This window comes from Zootermopsis nevadensis, unplaced genomic scaffold (assembly GCF_977971745.1).
Source record: "Zootermopsis nevadensis isolate Lab colony 2312 unplaced genomic scaffold, Znev_1.0 Znev_ptg000061l, whole genome shotgun sequence".
NCBI classification, from domain to species: Eukaryota; Metazoa; Arthropoda; class Insecta; order Blattodea; family Termopsidae; genus Zootermopsis; species Zootermopsis nevadensis.
Window position 1 is genome coordinate 10,475,036 of NW_028259192.1, and position 20,829 is coordinate 10,495,864.

Here is a 20,829-nt window from a genome sequence, read left to right on the forward strand (position 1 = left end):
TTGTTAGGATTATTGACACATCTACGCGAAATTTTGTGTATTTTAGTGTTACAAATTTCTTATTTAAGTACTCACAACGACGTTTTTGCTGTTTACTACATAAGTATTCTAAGACGAAGTGAAACACAAAATCCGCACTCCACAAAACACTTGTTTGCCAAACAGAACTGAACCAATTTATTAATCATCCCTTAGGGATGTTGACTAGATCTGCAGAAAGAAATGAAACCTTCTCCACCCTTGTACAGGTTGTTTCTGAAGTAAGTAGTCTATTACAATTCTGAAAATTACGAAAATAGAGCAAAACAGCTTGGTATGAATATCTTCGAAATGCGAACCAATCATGCAAAATGAATATCATTTTCGTGTTAAGCAGTTCAAGATTAGTAAAAATTGGTTAGTTTCATCTCCGATATATTTTGGCTGTTAAACAGTGTTATTGCTTAGTAAATTTGGTTCAGAAATATGTAAAGGCTGTTTGGATATCTACAATTCATAAACCTTAAGAACTAATTCTGTCTTTTTAATAATTGAACAAGTATGGCATGAATTGCTTGAGCATTAAAAATTAATGTAGTATATGCCAGTAAGAAATAATTTTAATATTGTAGGATATTTAGAAACTGTTGTGTTCTAACCAGTTTTTAAATGACTGAAAATGTCAGTATGCAAAAATGTAAGATGAGAACTGTATTTTAGTGCTATAAAATAGTAAATGCTAGGACAAGAAATTCTTATTTCCCTGCATTAAGAACATAATTTTATCCAAGGTATGTAAAATTTCATCAGGGAGATATATACATGCACTTCAAGAACTCGGCATTTGTATGGCTAACGTATGATCTGTGAAGTTTTGAGTGATTAAAAATTACATAAAATCAAACCTATGATCTTCAATTGCAAGATGCTGTGCCACATCAGCGTCTGAGTTAACACAGCTCTGATAGCTGGATTATGACTACCATTGTAAGAAACACCTCTGGTAACTTTTTTACTCCATCATAGACTGTCAAGTCTTTCTGTCAAATTATAGACACAAGAATCCTAGAAGTGTTGTCTGTGTCTGGAAAATAATGTGATTTATTTTTAAAATGAGATGATCATCACTTGCAGATGAAAGAATACCCTTGACATTGGTGATTGGGAAACAATTAGATTTCTTATTTTGATATTTATACCACTTTGCATCTAGTGACTGGCAAACATCAGTTCTCTCTAACTCTACAATTTGCAGCCAACAAGTGAGATTTCTTCAGTTAAGTTCATCACTTTTTGCAGGGCTGTACGATATGAAGATCTCTCTGTAGAACCACACAAAGGTGTTCAAGATCTTTTCCAATTCTTTGGACTGGACTTCCATCCTAACATTCAACTTTTCCTGGACACACATACAAAGGTGAATGTGGGTGGTGTGTCAAGCACGTATCGTAACTCTAAGTCCGCTCCATTCCATTGGCGTCAGGATCTCACATATTCAGAAGTACACGCTATACAGAGAGCTTGTGCGCCAGCCATGCACTACTGGGGCTATCGACGAGCTGCCAATAGTTCACATCAAAAGGACTTCAATCCACTTGGAGAATTTTCACTCTCGTAGTTTGTTATGTGGCTGCTTGACAATCGTAAGAAAGAAAACTGGCAGGTATCTTGTACGAGGCATGCAACTCTCTTCATAGTAATGTGACAGTGATATGAAGTTTTCTAACTATATCAAGAATTTCTTTAATAAAAATGTTCAACTGTTTGATGAATTGTGATGTAAAGGAAAACATTGGTGGTATCGAAGTATCTTCATTTCATCAGACTTCTATCATTACATGATAATAAGTGTTCCATCAGATATCTGAAACTATGCGATCCTTATCGCAAGACAGGGATGTGTGCAAAAGTTATCTCTCTTTGCAGTGTTGTCAGTCGTTTTAGATTGAGCTGGTATTATTGATATGTGCCATAACCATTCTTGGCACCGTGACCTTCTTCATAATGGATATAAAAGAAAACATTTATATCCATGGAATTTTAACGAAACTGATTGACATTGAAAATTGCACAGATTTATGAATGATGTAAACTGTGATTTTCAAAGATGCATCAACTTGTGAGTATAAGTGAAACAAAAAGAAAATGTGGGCATGATTTAATCATGCGTAATATGTGCCTGTCAGCATCAAATTGTAAGGTGTGTAAGTGATAAAGACTTGAAGTCATGTGACTGTGTTTGTCTCTGTATGTATCGTCGACAGACATGGTTCCATTCTAACGTAGAGCCGTCGTACAATAATTTTATCATTAGTTAATACTTTATTTATGTTACAGCAATTTTCAGAAGTGAGTCAGGTATTATTTTGAGTGACTATTTTGTGTAATAAGATTGGTCCTTTAAACATGGGCTTAATTAGTTTAGTCTGCAGATCGTTATTTGTTTGTGTTACGTTAGTTGATAAAGACTTTCTCACAGGGTTTATGTCAGGGTCTTCATTCAACACGACAATGTTATAAGAAGTGTCTTCTGGTTTGTATGTAAGCCTACGATGGGTGATTAAGGTTTGGAAATTCCAAGCTTTCTTTCTATCAAGAATTGAATCATATCGAAGAGGCACTAATGGATATTATTAATCAGTTTGACTTACTGATTTTCAAACATGATGCCACAGTTTCTCAGTGTTCTACAGTGTGTTTTGGGAATTCTGCATGTGTTTGAATCATTTTTGTTTCATTTAGGTTTGTCTCACCTCCAGGGTCTCACTAATAATTATTATCTAAACAGTGATTATGAAAGGCAAATTTTTATTTTTATTGCTTCTACCATTTGGGTATATGGGAATTGACTTCAGAAATTGTGCACTCTTAATGAAGCAGAGTCAAATTATGTAAACTTCTTCTGGATAAATGTGAATTTCTGAAATGTACTTGGGTCCCTTCTAAGAACACAAGTGTACTGCAATGAAAATTAAAAAAAAAAATCTTATTAAAATTGTAATGTTAGTTGCCATGGTATTTTAAAAACAGTATTTTCAAAATTTGCCTTGGTAAGTGACTTTTAGAACTGATATGTAGTATTTAGAAAATAGAACCCAGGTGAAAAATCTGTTAAAATAATTTAAGGAAACATTATCGATAGGCTGAAGACAATGATAAGATATTAATGGTCAGTCAGCTGCATCAGTTTGGGGCAGAAGTCCAACTTATTGGAGACCTCTGCCTCCATCGTCAGGAAATGATACAAATTCGGCGATCAGAATGGAGACAGAAGACTGTATGATTCACAACATTCCCTGATCATGGAGACAGAGAAGATCTCCAAAAATTTGGACATCTGATTAGAACTGATGCTGCTGATCACCTGAGAGGATCTTATTGCTTTTATTGCTTTCAGTCACTGTTAAATCTTCGTTTAACACACTTAAAACAACTGCTTGTAAATTTTCAAATAATATAATGCTCGACTTTATAAGTAGCAATTCATTTAACAAAGAAATGCAAACATATTAAAAACCAAGGCAGCTGGCATCAAATCATAACTTGGAAGTTAGAGATCAAAATTTGTTATTGCTACTGGAACAATGTGCTTCTAATTTTATGCACACACGCTCTTATTCAGTTGTGATGGAGACAGCCATTTTCTGGTTATCATTCATATTATCCATTCAGGGGAAAAATCTGAAGTTTAATTTTTTTTAAGTTGGCTTGTAATGGAACTTATAAAAATGTGAACTGTGCTTTGTATACTCTTTCACGATCCCACCTACATCTGTTCTATCATGACATTCTCAAGCACTGTCATTTGATACTTTTCTACGCCTAAGTGAGTTACGTGTGATAAATTTAACATGATGAAATGACCGAAGTACTGAAGAAAAATAGGCCTACTATTGTATATAACAAAATATTGTGTTAGTGCCTGATTAAGCATGAATAGTACATGTATGTATTTTCATAGATATATCAGATGATTTGTACCCTGATTATTCATAAAGTTGGATAGTCAGGAAGTAGCTGTAGTGATGTGTATATCGTAGATATATATTGCCCAGGATAGTAGAGTCATGAGAAAGTAATTTGACACAACTGCTCATGTTATCATTGATCATAAGACATCCCCAGTTGCAGAGGTGAATTGTTGAACTGTATACAGAATTGCACAATTTCAAGGCATGAAATATTTATTATTATTGTCTGTAAGTGATGGGTTGAGACCTATGACCTAATGAGGAACTGAAAGCTCTGCAATATTCTCTGCAACTAGGACTGTTATATGTTTGTTATTCTAATCAGTAGCATAATTCTGAAAGTGTCTTAGGCTAATATTATGCTATAATGCAGATTCAATAATATAATGACTTTCAGTTGTGCAATGTGTGGCTTCACAGGAAGAACATTATTTGTATTATGATGCTCTTGATGCAACACTGAATGTTCATAAAGAATTTTAAGAGACTGGTCTCCTAAACACCATTTCAAGCCTATGTGGACACATCAAAAGCAGCCCTGTCATAATTTAATAATACAGTGAAACCTCGATGCATCGTTTTTGGCGGGGGTGGGAAATAAAAACGATGAATGCGGGAAAACGATAGATGCGGGAAAGCATTAAAATTTTAAAAAAACGAACAATGTTTCTCTTTCAAAGTTACTTCTTTTTACCAAAAACGAAACTTTACGTTTTAGGCCAAACAGAGCCCTTTCCACGTTCAAAATGCTTTCTTCGTCACGTTCACTAATATGTGCATTAAAGAACGACTTCACTTTTGCCAATGCAGCGTGTGCTTCGGCAAAACTCGGCAAAGTTCGGGCTCGCATTCGTCGTTTCTCCCTCTTCCTCACCGCTCCCTCAACCTTCGCGGACTATAACAGGAAAAATGGAAGTACTATTACTGCCGAACTCAACGAAACGTAGCTGTAGAAGACACGATATGAACCAGAAGAATGAAAAAGTTTCGCTCGCCTTTCCTTTGTACTTATAATAAAAGCATTTGTGAAGAAATTCACACTGCACATGCCATCTGGCATCGCTGGAACGAAATATGAGTGCACCCAAATTAAAATCGTAAAATTTCTGACAATGGGCACCGCCATTCACTCCAACTATCACCCCTGCACCGCTGACCCCTCATTCCAAAAGAATCTGTGCTGGTTGGGCGACATAACAGGTTACCGCTACTGTTTATTCCAAAAACATTGTGCGTCTTTCGGTATTAATTTATCTCTAAACCCAGCATTTTAAATTCTCAGAAACGATCATTGCGGGAAAATTGTGGGCCGGGACTAAGATTTTTGAACGATCGATGCGATAAAACGATAGTTCGAGGAACGATAGAAGCGGGAAAATGTAACATTATTTTATATGGGATGTATTCGGGACCGAACAAAACGGACGATGCATCCGGGAAAACGATAGTTCCGGGAACGATGGATAGAGGTTTCACTGTATAAACAGAAATTTATTATGATGCATCCTTCCATTTCACTGGCCTTCGTTATTTAGATTTATAAGAAATTAAAGCAGTTCACAGTTCCGATATTGCGCTAATATAAATAAGTGTGGCAAGACAAATAATGTAACATTTTATATACATCATTTGTAGTATGTTAGTACAGTAACCCTTACAAAATTTAAGACTGGAACAGCTGTAAGTCAGTGGGATTATTGGTGCAATAATTGATTATTCAACCATATTATTATGTGGCAAAGGCATATTAATTATATGCTTGAATACTAACAGCAAGTTCCATGAACTAAATTCCTCAGTTTATAAAAAGAGAAAAGTCGGTGCTATTTTATTATAGCCAAACACTACTTTAACACCCTTGCAGAGAATAATGAAAATTTGTGAAAAGAAATTTCATATACTAATTACAAAGTAAATTTTTAAATCACCATTATTATTAACTTCTATACAACAAATCTGTAAATATATTAGTATATTGTAACTTAGTTTGGCACCATAAATTTGCAGAATTTCCAAGAACAATCATGGTTTAAAATATCTCAAAGCCAGATCCTTTGACTACCAGACATAAATACCTTGAGTAATACTGCCAGACTACCCAGTCTATTTCATCATTTGAGAAAAAACAAATTCTCAGCTTCTGTATATACATTAATCAAAAATCAGTTGGTAATTTGATAGAACTTGAAGAATGCAGAATTCATACTGTAGTGTGATACGTTTTTAGCTGCCTACTTCTGCTAATGCTCAAGCAATATCTCTTGTACTAGCATCAGAAAATTATTTCATGAAGCACCAATGAAAACAGAGGTTAAGTCCAACTTTATTAATCCCTGAAGACCCATGTTTTGTCATGCAATTTTTAAATTGTATGGAAGAAAAATGATAATGTTTTTTTGTCTATTATAGCCTAGAACTGTGCTCAAACCATCTAATTTCCATCCTTCTGCTTTAGTTAGCTATATTATTAGTGTGAATAACAGTTAGTGGTAAGAAATGAAAAGAGGAAATTTACAAAAGAATTTCTTTATTGCTCTCTTTGTGCTCTACTGGTTGCTTCAAAATGCATTAGTATGATGTATGATTGTACTCTAATTAAAAACACTCCCTCAAACTGCCAGTATCAGAAGCAGACAGACAGTAGCTTTAATTGAGGTTTCTCTGCATTCTCTTATAATGGTGCAAGTGGGTTACAAATTACAGAAAACGTTAAAGAAAATCTTGTTTTTTTCTGAATCTTACTTTTCATTTTTGTGTGACGATGCACTGTTGTAATTTGCTCCTCTGTTTTGAATGTATTTACACTCCATTTTAATTTAAAAATCACTTCACCAAACATATAATGTGTTATTGTCTCCAGAATGTTAGAAAATCAGACCATTGTAACATTGTGGTATCACTCAGAAATAACAATAACTAACTAACTAGGTGGCTTACCAAACCCGAAGGTTCATCATCGAATTAACCAAAGCCCTCCACCGGACCCTGTCCTGGCCCAACAAGATTCAGTCGCCTTCAACTCCTATCTCCCATAAATCTCGCCTAAGATTGTCCTCCCATCTACATCTAGGTCTCCCCAGCGGTCTCTTCCCCTCAGGCTTCCCAACCAATACCCGGTGCACACCTCTTGTCCCATCCATGCGTGCTACATGCCCCGCCCACCTCATTCTTCTCGACTCAATCACCCTGACAATATTGGGGGAGAGAAATAACAATATGAGTCATGAATTGCAGATTGCGCTACAATAGTTTGTTATTGGGTAGAGAGTGTTGTGCAGCTTTTGTGAGGCTACACCGCGACAAATGTTCTGATCACCTAACTGTATTTCTGCATTTTAGTCATACATCATCTGTAGCATTAAAATTAGTGTGATGACAGCTGGGATACTTTTCTTGTAGAGCAATAATGAATAAACACACTTAATGCAATGCCTGAATGTTATGTGCTGTATTATAGAAACTTGGTTTCTTTATACATTATTTAGAGATAGTAAAATTAAATAACTCTTAGAACACACGTTAACTATTTCTGTGTGTTAATGAACGTAACGTGAATTGGATGCAACATATCGTATGGTTTACCTACATGCATATCATCTGAAGAGGAGTTTACAAGTGCTGCAATGAAATATGGTGCCGTACAAGTGGAAAGGGAAGTTGTGTTACATATTATGTTCCTATATAGAATATGAAAATTAGAATAATACCTTATTATCTGGCCAGTATGTTTATAGAATGGTGTAATTTCACAGTGTAATTTTTTTTTATGATTTGGTACTGTGCGATTCAAGAACATAATAACACTGTATAATATAATTTTGAACTGTATGACATTAAAAGTGAATTCTTGTTGCATAAATACAAATTGTAATTTATCATTAAGAAATGGCATCCCAGGTTAAATTACATTTGTTAAGTACTTTAGTAGCTGAAGGCCAAAACATGTGAAGTATATTTACTGATGGACTGTCATGGTTTCTCCAAGGTTGCTTCATTTTACAGCTGTGCTGCAATATCCAGTCTTATAAAATACCCATGTACAGCATTTTCAAATTGTCTAAATGACAACTAAAGTTGCCCGTGACATCTGAGATATTGGGAACAAAGGCTGAACAAAATGAAACATTACTGATTTTATATTTTATTAGGTAACTGGCCACACAACAATATTTGTATTTTTATGCACTCTGTACCCAATTACCACGGGTCTCGACATTTATTTTAATAGGCAATATATTTGGGCATAATTAGTCCCATCCTCAGGCAACTGTTTATCTTTTCAAATTATTCTGTTGCGATGAATATTAAGAGTGTGTAAGATTGAATTTAACATATTAAAACAACACTCATTGTTTTATGGTAACAGTGACTGTAGGTGCATTTAATTGACAAGTTGGCTGTCTTTGTTAAAAGTGAAATATTAAAAATATGTGTTGAACTTCACTTGGCGTGATCTTATGTCATTGTTCTGTATAATATTAGATGTGTAGAGTCTGTTTTCACATCGCTTGTGTCAATGAAGTTGTAACAATGTGGATGTTACGTTTTGGTAATGCTGCGTGATTAATATTGTTTTGTATGTGTAGTCAAATAATATCTAATTAAGAATTAAACTTTGCTTCACGTGTTCTTGAGTTGTATTTCCATGTTGAGGGTGGATATGTGCTTAATATTAGGTGTGCAGAACTGTATTAATCATTTTGTTGCTGTAGTAGTTTAATTATTGTTGTATCTTGAAGTAAAATGTAGCTTCTTCTATACAGCAAGTGATGTGAGTGCAGATTATATGCATCTAATGCTATACATATACTCATCCTCAAATAGAACTTTGACACAAGATCATGCCAAGTGCAGTCTTCAGCATATTTGCATATTTTTAATATTTCACTGTCAACAGACAGCCAACTGGTCAACTAAATATACCTACAATAACTGTTACCATATGACATAACAACAGAGTAGTTTTCAAAGATAACAGTGGCCTGAAGATGGAATAATTATGTCCAAAACATATCACCTAGTACAATAAATGTCAATAAAAGTGGTAAATGAGTGCATAAATATACAAATATTGTTGTGTGGAAACATTCTTAATAATATAGTTGTATCAACATGGTGCTCCAATATAACCTAATTACTTATTTATTTTCTTGCTATATTCAGAATGGTAAGTTATGCCAAAAGCCACCAAGTTTGGTCTGTCATGTAGCTTCCTCAGTCTATGTAACGGAACTAGAAGTGTTATAGTGTTTTGCTAACAGAATGCCCAAATGTTCTGAAATTACTGCTCTTAATATAAGAAGTATGCAGAAATGTCTTTGTTTGGTAGCATTTGTTAATAACTGTATATTACATACATTAATAAAAATATAAATAGAATAAATCTTTGCTCATTACCACAGTGAATGAACTTTCCTGTTGGGGATCAGTGAAACACGTTTTTCACAAAAGTAAATGTGTCAAATGAAGCAACATTTGGTATTATAAATATTGCAGTCAAGAAAGCAAGTCCAAATTTATGCCAAAACTGATTTCTTAATGTAAATGTGAATTATTACATTAATTTAGTAGGCAATGGCTATAATTTTAATGTTTATAAATATTTTTTGTGAACTTGTATGTGTTTCATACACGGATTTAATTTGTCTTTCATAGTTAAAAATCTGATAATAACCACATAAAATAAATTATATTATAAGAGTCATCTGTAGTTCCCAGAATGTAACAAGGAAAGTATGCCAGTTCTTTCATAGGTTGAGATAATGTCTTTAGGGAGTTTTTTCCTTCTGACAGCAGAAGGAATCTTTCAGTATAAACAGTTTTTTGAATCAAAGCCCAGTGGAAGTTCACTGAAAGAAAGAAAAATTGTCTTGTGCTGATACCAAATCTTATTTTATACTTAACAGTTTTGCTTCTAACAAGTGACTGCTGTTACTGTAGTTTAATGCTGTGTGTTATGTTCTTTAATACATTATTTCATAAGTATGATTTTTATCAGAACTAAACCAACAGTTTCTGTAACTTTAAAATTGCAAGCTTATTTTTGTAAATGTCCATTCACTGAGCCACTGTAGCTGTCATTTGTATTTGACTGAATTTCCAGTAGATGGCAAAGAAAGAAGTAGTTCTCAAGTCACTTTACAGTGTGACATTTGGTGGCAAAGTTATGTTTGTCCTCTTCCTGTTGTCACTTCCTTGTGCATGCTCTTATAAACTCTGAGATGTTAGTTACTTGTCAGAACTAGACCTTAAAACTATTTTGAAAGGACAATTTGTAACAGTGTCTGCCAAAAGTGATATTTAAAAGTAAGGAATGTGGAAGTCTTCCGCAGGTAAAAAGAAAGCAGCAATCAAACATATTTAATTTATACTCTAACTGTATTAGTTTTGCATACATTGTAATTTGTATAAAAGAATAATTTAAATAGTGAATTATGATTTCATGCAGTTGTTGAGTTTGAAATAGTAAACTTCCAGGTACATGGGTGACAATAACCATTACATGAAATCAAATTAGTGAAAAATGTATATTTATAAGTTGTTTTCAGTTATGTAATTTATTTCTGCTGTTTAAGTGTAAGGTTATGGAGATATTTTCTGTGTTGGAGACTGATGAATGTTTCAGAAACAAGAAATTTCTGTGTTTAGAAACAAATATCGGTTGGTGCCATAACCATAAACCTTAACAAAAAATTAACATTAGAAATCTTAGATTATATAGGCAATGAAAATTCCAATAGTGGAAAGGATTAAGTAGCATGAAATAAGTAATCTAATGCTGTGGCACATGCAGTTTACCTATTCACACTACCCCAATATAATTTTATAAGCAATGAGTATATCATAGGAATTACAGCCATTAGTTAACTACAGTTTGTGTAAATGCATCAGGAGACAAAATGAGAGAGGATGTGATGTCAGGCATTCTTTCTGAGGAGCAAACTAGAAGAACTTTGCAACACATTTTGTGCTTTATAACTTACCAGGCAGTCATTCATGTTTTGGTCTATGAAAATGATAATACAGTCAGCTGACTGGTTGCCTGGAATAGTGTTTTAAGGCAGCTGTTTTAGAAACACTAACATTTCTACATGCAGCACTGAATATGTTTTAAGATTATTAACAATTTTATGATAGTGAATTTAGAAACAGTAACATTGAAATAAGGATCAGTTGCTGAATCTTGTCAAGCCACAAGCTCAAAGTACCAACAGAACATATTGTTAAACTCAACAATATCAACTTCATTATTGAGTTTCCTGTAATATTGCCCATTCTTCATTATGTCATATAGCAATTTACTGTGCAAGCTGTTCCATACTTTCTGCTAATGAATTGAATTAGATGTCGCAAGTATGGAACAGTGAAGATGAGCTTCAAGAATTATGTGCGCATGTAGAGTAGAAGTGTGTGATTTGCAATCTTTAAGGTGTTAGATGGGACATCCATTGTCGCAATTAGTCAACAATAGTATGAACATAAATATTCCCTTACCTGTCTGCCTAGCAGCTACCTTCTCACAACTTTCCCTCCCCACTCCCACCAGTCGCTGCTGTTTGCTATGATCTGATCTCTCTCTTTTCGTTCTCAGTTCGTTTTATTTCATTTTTTAATACATTTAAATATTAATTAAATTGTAAGATTTGAGGTTTTCACAGCAGTGAGTATGAAGATTTCTGTCTTCTGGGTTGTTGCACTGTGTAGTCTGGTCGATGTTTACCAACGTTTCAGAGGTCATGCTGACCTGATGACGGAGGCAGTATGACCTCTGAAACGTTTGTTAACATCAACCAGACTACACAGCGCAACAACCCAGAAGACAGAAATCTTCATTAATTAAATTAATTAAAATATTTATTATATACATAAAAATATTTTTCCAAAGACAATAAACATTATAGCACTGGATAATAATGCTCCCACCTCCTAAAGCAGGGAGAAGCGTGAACTTGAATTGTTGATGGAAGGGAATTGTGCAGTGTAGGTAGAGTAGGGGAGCAAGCAGCTGGCTCACCTGTAAAGAGATCTTGTTCTGCGGTGTATTTACTTTAAATATGAAAATACACAAAGTGCAATATTTCATAATTTGTGGATTCCAGTCCAAGAATTGTCCTTGAAGTTTATATAGGCTATTGAATGTAACATTCAGTACTGTATACCAAGAATATCTTCGTACTTAATATCTATTGTAATTGTAATTCAGGATATTTATGACATTCATCCCTGAAATGATAGTTCTGACTTCAATCCAAAGTTATCACCATCATCAAATAGCATTTATATATCGCACACATTTGTTAGGCTTTCTTTATTATTGCGGCTATAGTAAAGACTCGTGGCTTTGATTTTATTCTTGGTCAAACCTATATAGTTTTCACCAGGGTTGTTGCCATTCACATTCTTGTCTGTCCTTTACAAAATCATTATCATTGTCAGATGAGATACAGGTTCACGTGGATGTAAAGATGTTGATAGTGGTCTTCTCTGTTGTGTTGCTATGTAGACTTGTAGGTAGGTACCAACCGTCAGGGAAGATGGAGGCGTTATGTTTCTTAAAAATGTTGATACCTACCTACAACTACACTGTGTCACAACTCAAAGATCAAGAAGTTCAGTTGGTTAGAAAAACACCCATAAAATGTACCTTGTTTCTTTGACGGCTGGAAACCAGTTATTTATTTCTATAATTGTTATGAATATATTCTTAATACATCTAAATCTGAAACCACTATTTTAATTGTAGTTTATTTCTACAGTACAGAATGGTACATTCATACCCTGTAACATTGATTTTAATTAGATACCTCCATTTTTGTGACAGCAACAATCATCTTTAACTGTCGCTGCTGTTCGTAATATGTTTGGGCTAACAGATTGTTTCTTTACACACAGATAAGTGGCCTAGAATGTTTTAATCAAACAACAATGTTGCCTTTTGCTACATTGTTCTAAAGTGACAGTGCATGAAGTGTAATAACTCATATTAATGTAATAATAATATAGCAATGAGTAGTACAGTGGTTTTACAACTTGATAGTACTCCCTGGTAGTCAATTGAACAAACTGTAAGAATAGACATAGTTTATCTGATGCAGGAAACTGTTAGAGTTCAACTCTCCCTGTTTATCAAGATTAAAAATATTATTAAAATTTTTATAATTTGAACAAACTGAAGCAGGAAAATCTCATATAATGAGCAAGAATAAGAAGGAAGAACACAGTAGTTACATGCTAATTAATGTTCATGTATTTTACTAATGGTTGAGGGAACATTTAATTATTTTAAATGTAGTGTGTACATTCATTGAGTCACTAAACAGATTTCCATTTTCGAACTGCTTGAGGTGGCCTTCAGCAGCATTAACGTTACGATATAAATAGCCCTCAAGTAACTGATGCTTCTGTGGAAGAAGTTAAGACAGTATTATCCTTCATAAAGGTGCAATATGTACACAGTTCAGTCCAAAATGGTCATTAGTACTTGAAAGCTAACTGAAGAACATATCTAACAATGTTGTTCTGTAACATTGATTGTGAAGGAAATCTGGGGCTAATTGGATCAATTTGTGTGATAGCAAGATTTGATATGAATTCCTACCCTTTTTTAATCAATGGCATACTTTGTTGTTTCTGAAATGGCTCATTTGTCTAGGTTACATTACCTCTTTTAGCAGCCATGAAATGTCATGTAATAAATACAGCAGATGCAGTTAACCATTCATTTTAAAAAAAATTAAATTCATTTTATCAAAATTATTTTAAGTTGTCAACATATAGTTGTTTAGTAATACAACAAGTTTGATATCTAGATGATACATCCATTGCAATTTTAAGGTTCATTTGCAATATCAAAAAATTGCTAGATTAATTTCCTAGTGGATAAAATGGGCTGGAGGATGAACTTGTCATGAACCAAGGGTCACTGAAATTACTTTACTGTGTACAGGCCTATACTATTGACAAATTCCAGAGAATGTTATTTACATGTTGAAACTAAATATTAGTGCATCAGCAGAACATTATCACGGTATTTGTGAAGTATATTAAAGAATGTCTGTTGAAGATGGACAATGTTACATTAAAATCATACCTGAGTTCATTAGAGAATATCATACTGCTTACTTAAATATTTTATTAAACTGTGTTCTTTCACATCATTCAATTATGGCTGTCTAGGATGTTTCCATTTCCATTAGTAAAGTATGAATATTGGATAGAATTGGGAGAGTTGGCCATACAGAAGGCACCAAGCTGTTCCTTTGCATATCAAGAGGCATATCATAGATGTATGGATTGACCCCAGGAGGAGTTTAAAATTCAAATCCAACAACCTCGTGGTGGTCTAAACAATAAATTGTATTGTCCAACATAAAATTAATAAGAATTCTTATGGCAATATTGAGCAGTCTTACACAGCAGGGGAAAAAGAGAATTATTTTTTACTTTGGCATCATATCACATTACATAGACAAAGTTTAATATGTTGTCCATTAACTTTCCAAGTCTTCACTGGTTTATAACTGGGGCTTTTCTCACTTAAGTAAGAGTACTCCATTTTGGCAACAAAGTATGATTTCAGCCTCTGTAAGACTGCACCCAAACAAGATATTTACATTTCTGCATATAGTATTACTGTATGAAATTAGTTGATAGGAGAAAAAGGTCAAAAACATTTTCATCAGCTAGAAAACATAAATTTGCTACTAGGATTATTCAGAAGTATAATTAAGATGATTTATATAGCTCTAATCTTACATAATGTATATATTGACTTGAATATGCATTGCCTTCTTTTGATTTAAATGATTGGTAGAGCCTCAAGTAAAGATAAATTATTTTTAAAATTTAATGCTTAATGTGGTATGTCAATGGAATAATTCATCATGATAAATAGTTTGTACAAGTGAATCCTTCCACAACAGGCAGTAATTTGTTTTATTTATACAAACTATCTGTTTTCAAAAATCATTTTTATATACCATTCTTTTTATATGAACTTTTTCATGTACTTCACCTTTATTATTATATTTCTTGCACATTACAGTATCTCTTCCATGGTATGCAAGCAACCATAAAACTAATGTAAAAATTACTCTGAGGTTTATTTAAAAAGGAAACATATATTCCCTGTTCTTTCTTCTGTGCCTACATATTTGAGTTGGAATGAATATTAAAAATTAAATCCGTGGCGTAACAGCCCTCTGAGAGCCAAAGCCGACTAGCTGGCTGCTGGCCTCACGTTCACATGCCTAAGCAGAGGTGAACGATCATTCAACCAGATATAGAGTGATGTGTGGTCAGCACGACGAATCCCCAGCCATTGCTAGTTTCCATGACCGGATTACACTACCCATTGTAGCCCCCCAATTTCCTCACGCTGCTGGGTTGGCACCGGTCCCATACACCGGTCGAAAATCTCATGAGAAATTTCTTTCCCCAAGACTCAAACTAGCGCGCATTCCGTATCACCGGTCCGAAGCATGATGCCTCAGACCGCGCGGCTACAGCGTGGGATGGCAATGAATATTAATGTCATGAATAGTAGGCAGGTTCAAAAATAGTGTTGGGATAGGATAATAGTGAAAAGATGTACACAAAATTGGAGTACAGTTATGTTCCAAGTGTGTTCTTTGTGATTTTACATGTCACATTAGTCTTCAGAACAGTAAAAGGAGAAATAAAACTGCTAATTACAGTTCTTTTCTTTTAGTAATTTACCACTTATCTATCATAATCTTGCTTTCTTAATGTGGCTAATGTATTCTTTTCCAGAAACAGAAAAAAGCAAGTGAAAGTCAATAGTCTATTCGATGCTAAAATTGTCACTATATAGAGTCAAAAATAATTTTTTCTTATGTTACGGTGAATATTCACACCAAAATCTGTATCAAATATAAGTTGTAGACTGCAGTGAGGTCAGTATTTTAAATGTTCAATGAGCCATTTTAGAGAAAACCAATGCTTAATTTGAGCATCATGTAAAATAGGAATTCACTTAACAACTTTTAGTGTATACTCCCAGTACCTAAAATCATTGAAATCCATTGGTGATTAAACATGCGGATGACAGAAATCATGACTCATTATGCATTCATTTTATGGATTATGTGTGAAGAACACTCAAATTATGTATACTGCACGAAAATGTTTTTGATTAAAGACATCCAAGAAAGTGACTCCCTGACTCGGAAAGTTGTTCGTAGTACAGGAGAGTTGTATGGCTGAAAAATCATAGCTTGGACAGGTTTTCTTGGGTTTCTCTCGTTTTTCTAGAATTACTTTCCATTGTTTTCTGTATTATTTACTCATTATCATATTGATTGATAGGAACTTAAAATATAATGAGAGACCTAGGAGCTATTGTATTATTATGAAGCACCCTCTAACTTAACGTGTTTTTACTGGAGTGACTGTAGTAGGTCACTCTTACACCTGCCTTATAGACCATAACACTGCCATAGTGTGATGAGTGCCTTTATGACAAGCAACCTCCACACCTGCAATTAGCAGTGCCGTAATGAAGCATTTGTAAATCCAGTGGAGGAAACCTGTGTTCTTTATATAATAAAAAGAGGAGGCACAATCAAGGCACAGCTGCTGAAGCTATGCACAGAAGGAAAGAAACTATGCATGCAGACAGATAGTAAATCTCATCGCTGACACCAGAATTTTTCATGTCTTGTGTATTCTGTACAGTAATCGTGAAATTTGTTACTGTATCATTTAGCACTGACTGGTTCTATTGTCTGGCTTTCTTCTTTACCTTATTCTGTATAACAAACCCATGACTGTACATAACGCCAACATTGACACATGGGCTTGCAATTAGATTAACTTCTTGTATGTTTAAGAAGATCTATTACTTTATGTATATGTGAGTGAATGACAGTGACTGGAAAACTGACATTGATTGGTAAATGTACATAATGCTCAATGTCACCCAAAATTCCAAATGTTTTTTCTAATTAGATAATACAAAAGATTTAATTTAATTATCTGACTTTGCTAACACAGCATAATCAGTAGGTTTCAAACTTTATTTTGCTGGTCATTTCAAGGATGGCCATTTACCATTTATTTTTAACGATTAGATATATAAAATCCTTTATATAAAACATAGAAATGTGCTGGATAATCTTGGGGAATCCCAGAGTAAATAATATAGGAACTTTCTTGAAGATATCTTAGATGTTCTTAAAGTTTAATTCTTTATCATTACTGGTCTTGAAAAATTGTTCAAAATATTACATAACTTACATCTCACCTTAGGAAACAAAAATGTGCAGAGGTTAAGGCAGAGAAAGCTATCTTCATGTTTGTGACCTTAAATTTGTTGTTATGGTCATACTGGTGTATACTTGCAAGAATAGTATTGAGTCATTCTCTTTTCTTATGGTCTAAATGGAAGTATAACACACTGACACAACTAAACCCTTGACTTCCAGATGAGTTGCCTATCAGTACATCGCTAGTGGAATATAATTTTATGTCTCTAGATCAGTGGTCCCCAAAGCGGTGCCCGCAGGCGCCCACCAAGGCTTTTTTGGGTGCCTGCATTGTTATGGAAAGAGGTTATACTGAATAATGAAGGCCGTGAACATTATAAAATCAAAGCACAGATCTCGACTTACTGATGCCCATCTTGGCAATTGTTTGCAAGCAGCAACATCATCCTACACTCCCAAATTTGAAAAACTGGCCGATGAAATGCAGTGCCAAACATCACACTAACTTCCCACTTGAGTAATAATAATTATACTTATAAAGTACGTATTTTTGATTGCATGGTTTCTTGTATCATTAAACGTCGTGTTGTTTTGTGTATTATTTGGTGTTCATATCTTATTTGTCCAGAGAAAAGAAAATTTGGCTTTGTTAATTGGTTGGTGCCTGCCACGATCTCATAAACTCTCAAATGTGCCCTTAGGCACCAAAAGGTTGGGGACCACTGGTCTAGATCTTGTGAGAATTTGATTCATTTGCTAGTTACTAACAGATACAGACCATCTGTCAGATAATCAATGTGGGTTGAATTAATTATAAATGGCAACCTTTCCAATACATTTCCAACAAAAATGAATAACACGTGTGTGAGAAAAGTTGCTAAATAATACTGGGAAACTACTGTAAGCAGGTCAGGAACACAAGTTTCATTCTTATCAAGTGTTGAAGGATGAAATCAACAGGTTTTCCAGTTATTGTGACCAGAATATTAGGTTATCATTTTGTTCTTTAGTGCACAAATTGTTCACTGGTTGACCCTTACTTTACTATGGCACTGAATATTGGCTTCAGTAATTCGCATACAACCCAGTATTAGTAGTATATGCAATAATACAACAATATTTATCATTATTGTTCCTGTTACACTTGAGAACATGTTTGCTATTAAGAACACATCAAAATGTTAAATTCTTTGTCATAGTACCTAGTTTATTATGATGAATATAGAATTAAGCTTCAAATGGAGATAATCTGATTCCATGACTACATGTTTGGAATCTAATTTTGGGTACTTGTGGGTTATCGGGACACATCACTTTAAAAATAGGTTAGGTTAGGTTGATGTGTGTGGATAAATGACATATTTGAAACTTATTTTATTTCAATAAATGACAACTAACCTAACCTATTTTTAAAGTGATGTGTCCCGATAACCCACAAGTACCTAATTTTATTATGGACTTGTTTTATTCTCATAGCCAGTATATGATTACAATATTTAAAACAGGCCCTAAGAAAGTAACATTTATAGAGAAATTTGATTTGTGATATATGGATAATAATAATCTTAATATTCTCCTAATCTGAAGGTGATTCATCCGTAATTTAGAAGTAACAGTGTTCACAGACTGAGAGATGGTAAGGCAGTTATACTCATCTGCCTGCCACTATAGGTCGCGCGAGTACTCGTGGCACCTAAATGCGCGATGTGTAAGCCGAGAGAGGGGAGTTCAGTAGTAGTGGGGGTCGCACAGCCTCAGCTGCGGTGACGTACCGAACTAAACACAGCTAGAGCTACAAACCAACTGAACCTGACACCCCTCTAGCGCGTATTTCGGACGGGTCCATCTCATACGACCAAAATCAGTTCTTTGCGCAAGTGCCAGCACTTCTCGCGCGACCTATACTATACGTTAAAAAAACTGCAAGTAAGCATTAGTATGGCAAAATGAGCATCTGTGCTGTACAGCTCAAGTGTAATCTGATGTTACACTGAAGTTGTAGTAGAATGTTTAAGGCCACCTGTTCCCTCACCACAGGGACCTCGCCAACTCCCAATCTGTGAACAGTAGTTTTATTTCATAAGTTTATATCAGAAAATTAACTGTTTTGAATCTTATAAATTGTGTTCATTTGATTGTGTTAAAACAGAATGTGAAAATAATGATGCATGATTCCTGTTTGAGTATTATTCATCTGCTGGAAATTATTACGACTGTTACGGAACCCCACATTTGAAGTGACTGTTATGTTATTTTACTGCCCTTTATGCTCATCTGTTTGAAGGATGGCATTTTCAACAGATCCCCTCAATCCCATAACAACTATATTTCCCTAATGACTAAACCATTAAATCTCCAATAATTTCAGCCAATATTTTCTTTCTTGCAGCAGTACCAAAAGGGCCCTAAAATTTGCTTTTTGGTTTTGTATTTTGCATTTCTATCAAACATATACTTATTTTCTTAAAATTAAAAGAGCAATAAGTTACAGGCATCTTGTTGATTACCAGAAACAGAAAACTGTTTCAGTTTGCTTTTAGAAACTTCTAGAAAGCAGTTCCATAGATAAGATTGGATTAAAGACTATTTGAATCTGCAACTGAAGGATATCCTCTTTTGTACATCACCTATTGTCTAAAATGTGATTATGAAATTAATATTAACCTGTGAAGTTGCCTTCAGTGGTTAATTATATTTTCAGGCAGCTGTGAATGAAACTTCCTGTTTTAGTTCCTGTTGCTCTGTTTTAATTTAGAAAAACATAATTACCATTAGCATTCACTGACATTTTCAACAGAATGGGCCATTGTATGATAAATCCTCCATTCTTCCGCAATCCCCATTGATAATTTATTGGCAGACTGAATTTTTATGGTCTCAAAGCAACACATCATCATCCATAGGTAACACATACCCATATCACCATGCTTGTATAACGTTACCTTAACCTTTTATAAAATTTCCCTATTCAGAATGGAATAACAGTCTGGTAAAAGCTCCAGCAAACCTATGGATGAAGGTGTCCACTGCACGTGGCCTTCAAAGTAGGCAGCCGCTGTACAAAGGAGTTCTCAAAAACAGCTTCCATTTGAAAGTTTATTTCTCTCAACAGGGAGCCACAGTTCTGGCATACCACCTCAGGCTGTTAAGAGTATCAACAAACCCAGGGGGTTGAGAAGTTAACTGGGGACAGGGACTCATCAATTGTGAGAAACCTGCTTTTATGCTTTTTATAGATGTCACCTCCTTTGGAGCCAGCAGCTCCAGTAAACCTGCTGATTGGAAGCCAACAGTTCTGGCAGACCACCACAGGGAGCTGGCAGTTTCAGCCAATTTGTAGACCTACAATATGCTGCCTTTAAGGTAGACAGGCTTCATCTGATATAGGCCTGTCTGAAGAGGACGCTTAAAAAACCAGGGAGAGACAAGATAGTACCATGGGCTATGGCAACCAGAGTACATGGCACTACCCAAGTTCTGGGAAGCCCTAACCAAGGGTACCTATAAGGCCCAGGTCTGAGGGCAGAACCCAAAACGAATTAATCCTCTCTGAGGACTCAGGGACTCTAAAGACCCAGATTAATAAAAGAGCTCTCTTTCACAGAGCTTCCATTTGAAAGTTTATTCCTCTCAGCACAGACCAGCAGTTCTAG

At 34.7% G+C, this 20,829-nt stretch overlaps 2 protein-coding genes across 7 annotated transcripts in view; one reads left to right on the forward strand and one right to left on the reverse strand.

Moving 5' to 3' along the window:
• LOC110838343 (carbohydrate sulfotransferase 5) overlaps positions 1-19,354 on the forward strand; it is an 89,441-nt gene extending 70,087 nt beyond the window's left edge. For all 5 annotated transcript variants that reach the window (XM_022081480.2, XM_022081461.2, XM_022081456.2 and 2 more), the window contains one exon: positions 1,279-19,354. In XM_022081480.2, coding sequence (XP_021937172.1) covers positions 1,279-1,597 — 319 coding nt within the window. In that variant the 3' untranslated portion in view covers positions 1,598-19,354. The remainder of the gene's footprint in view (positions 1-1,278) is intronic.
• The window catches only part of LOC110838392 (uncharacterized), a 64,132-nt gene that overhangs the window by 5,415 nt on the left and 37,888 nt on the right, over positions 1-20,829 (reverse strand). The window lies entirely within an intron of this gene.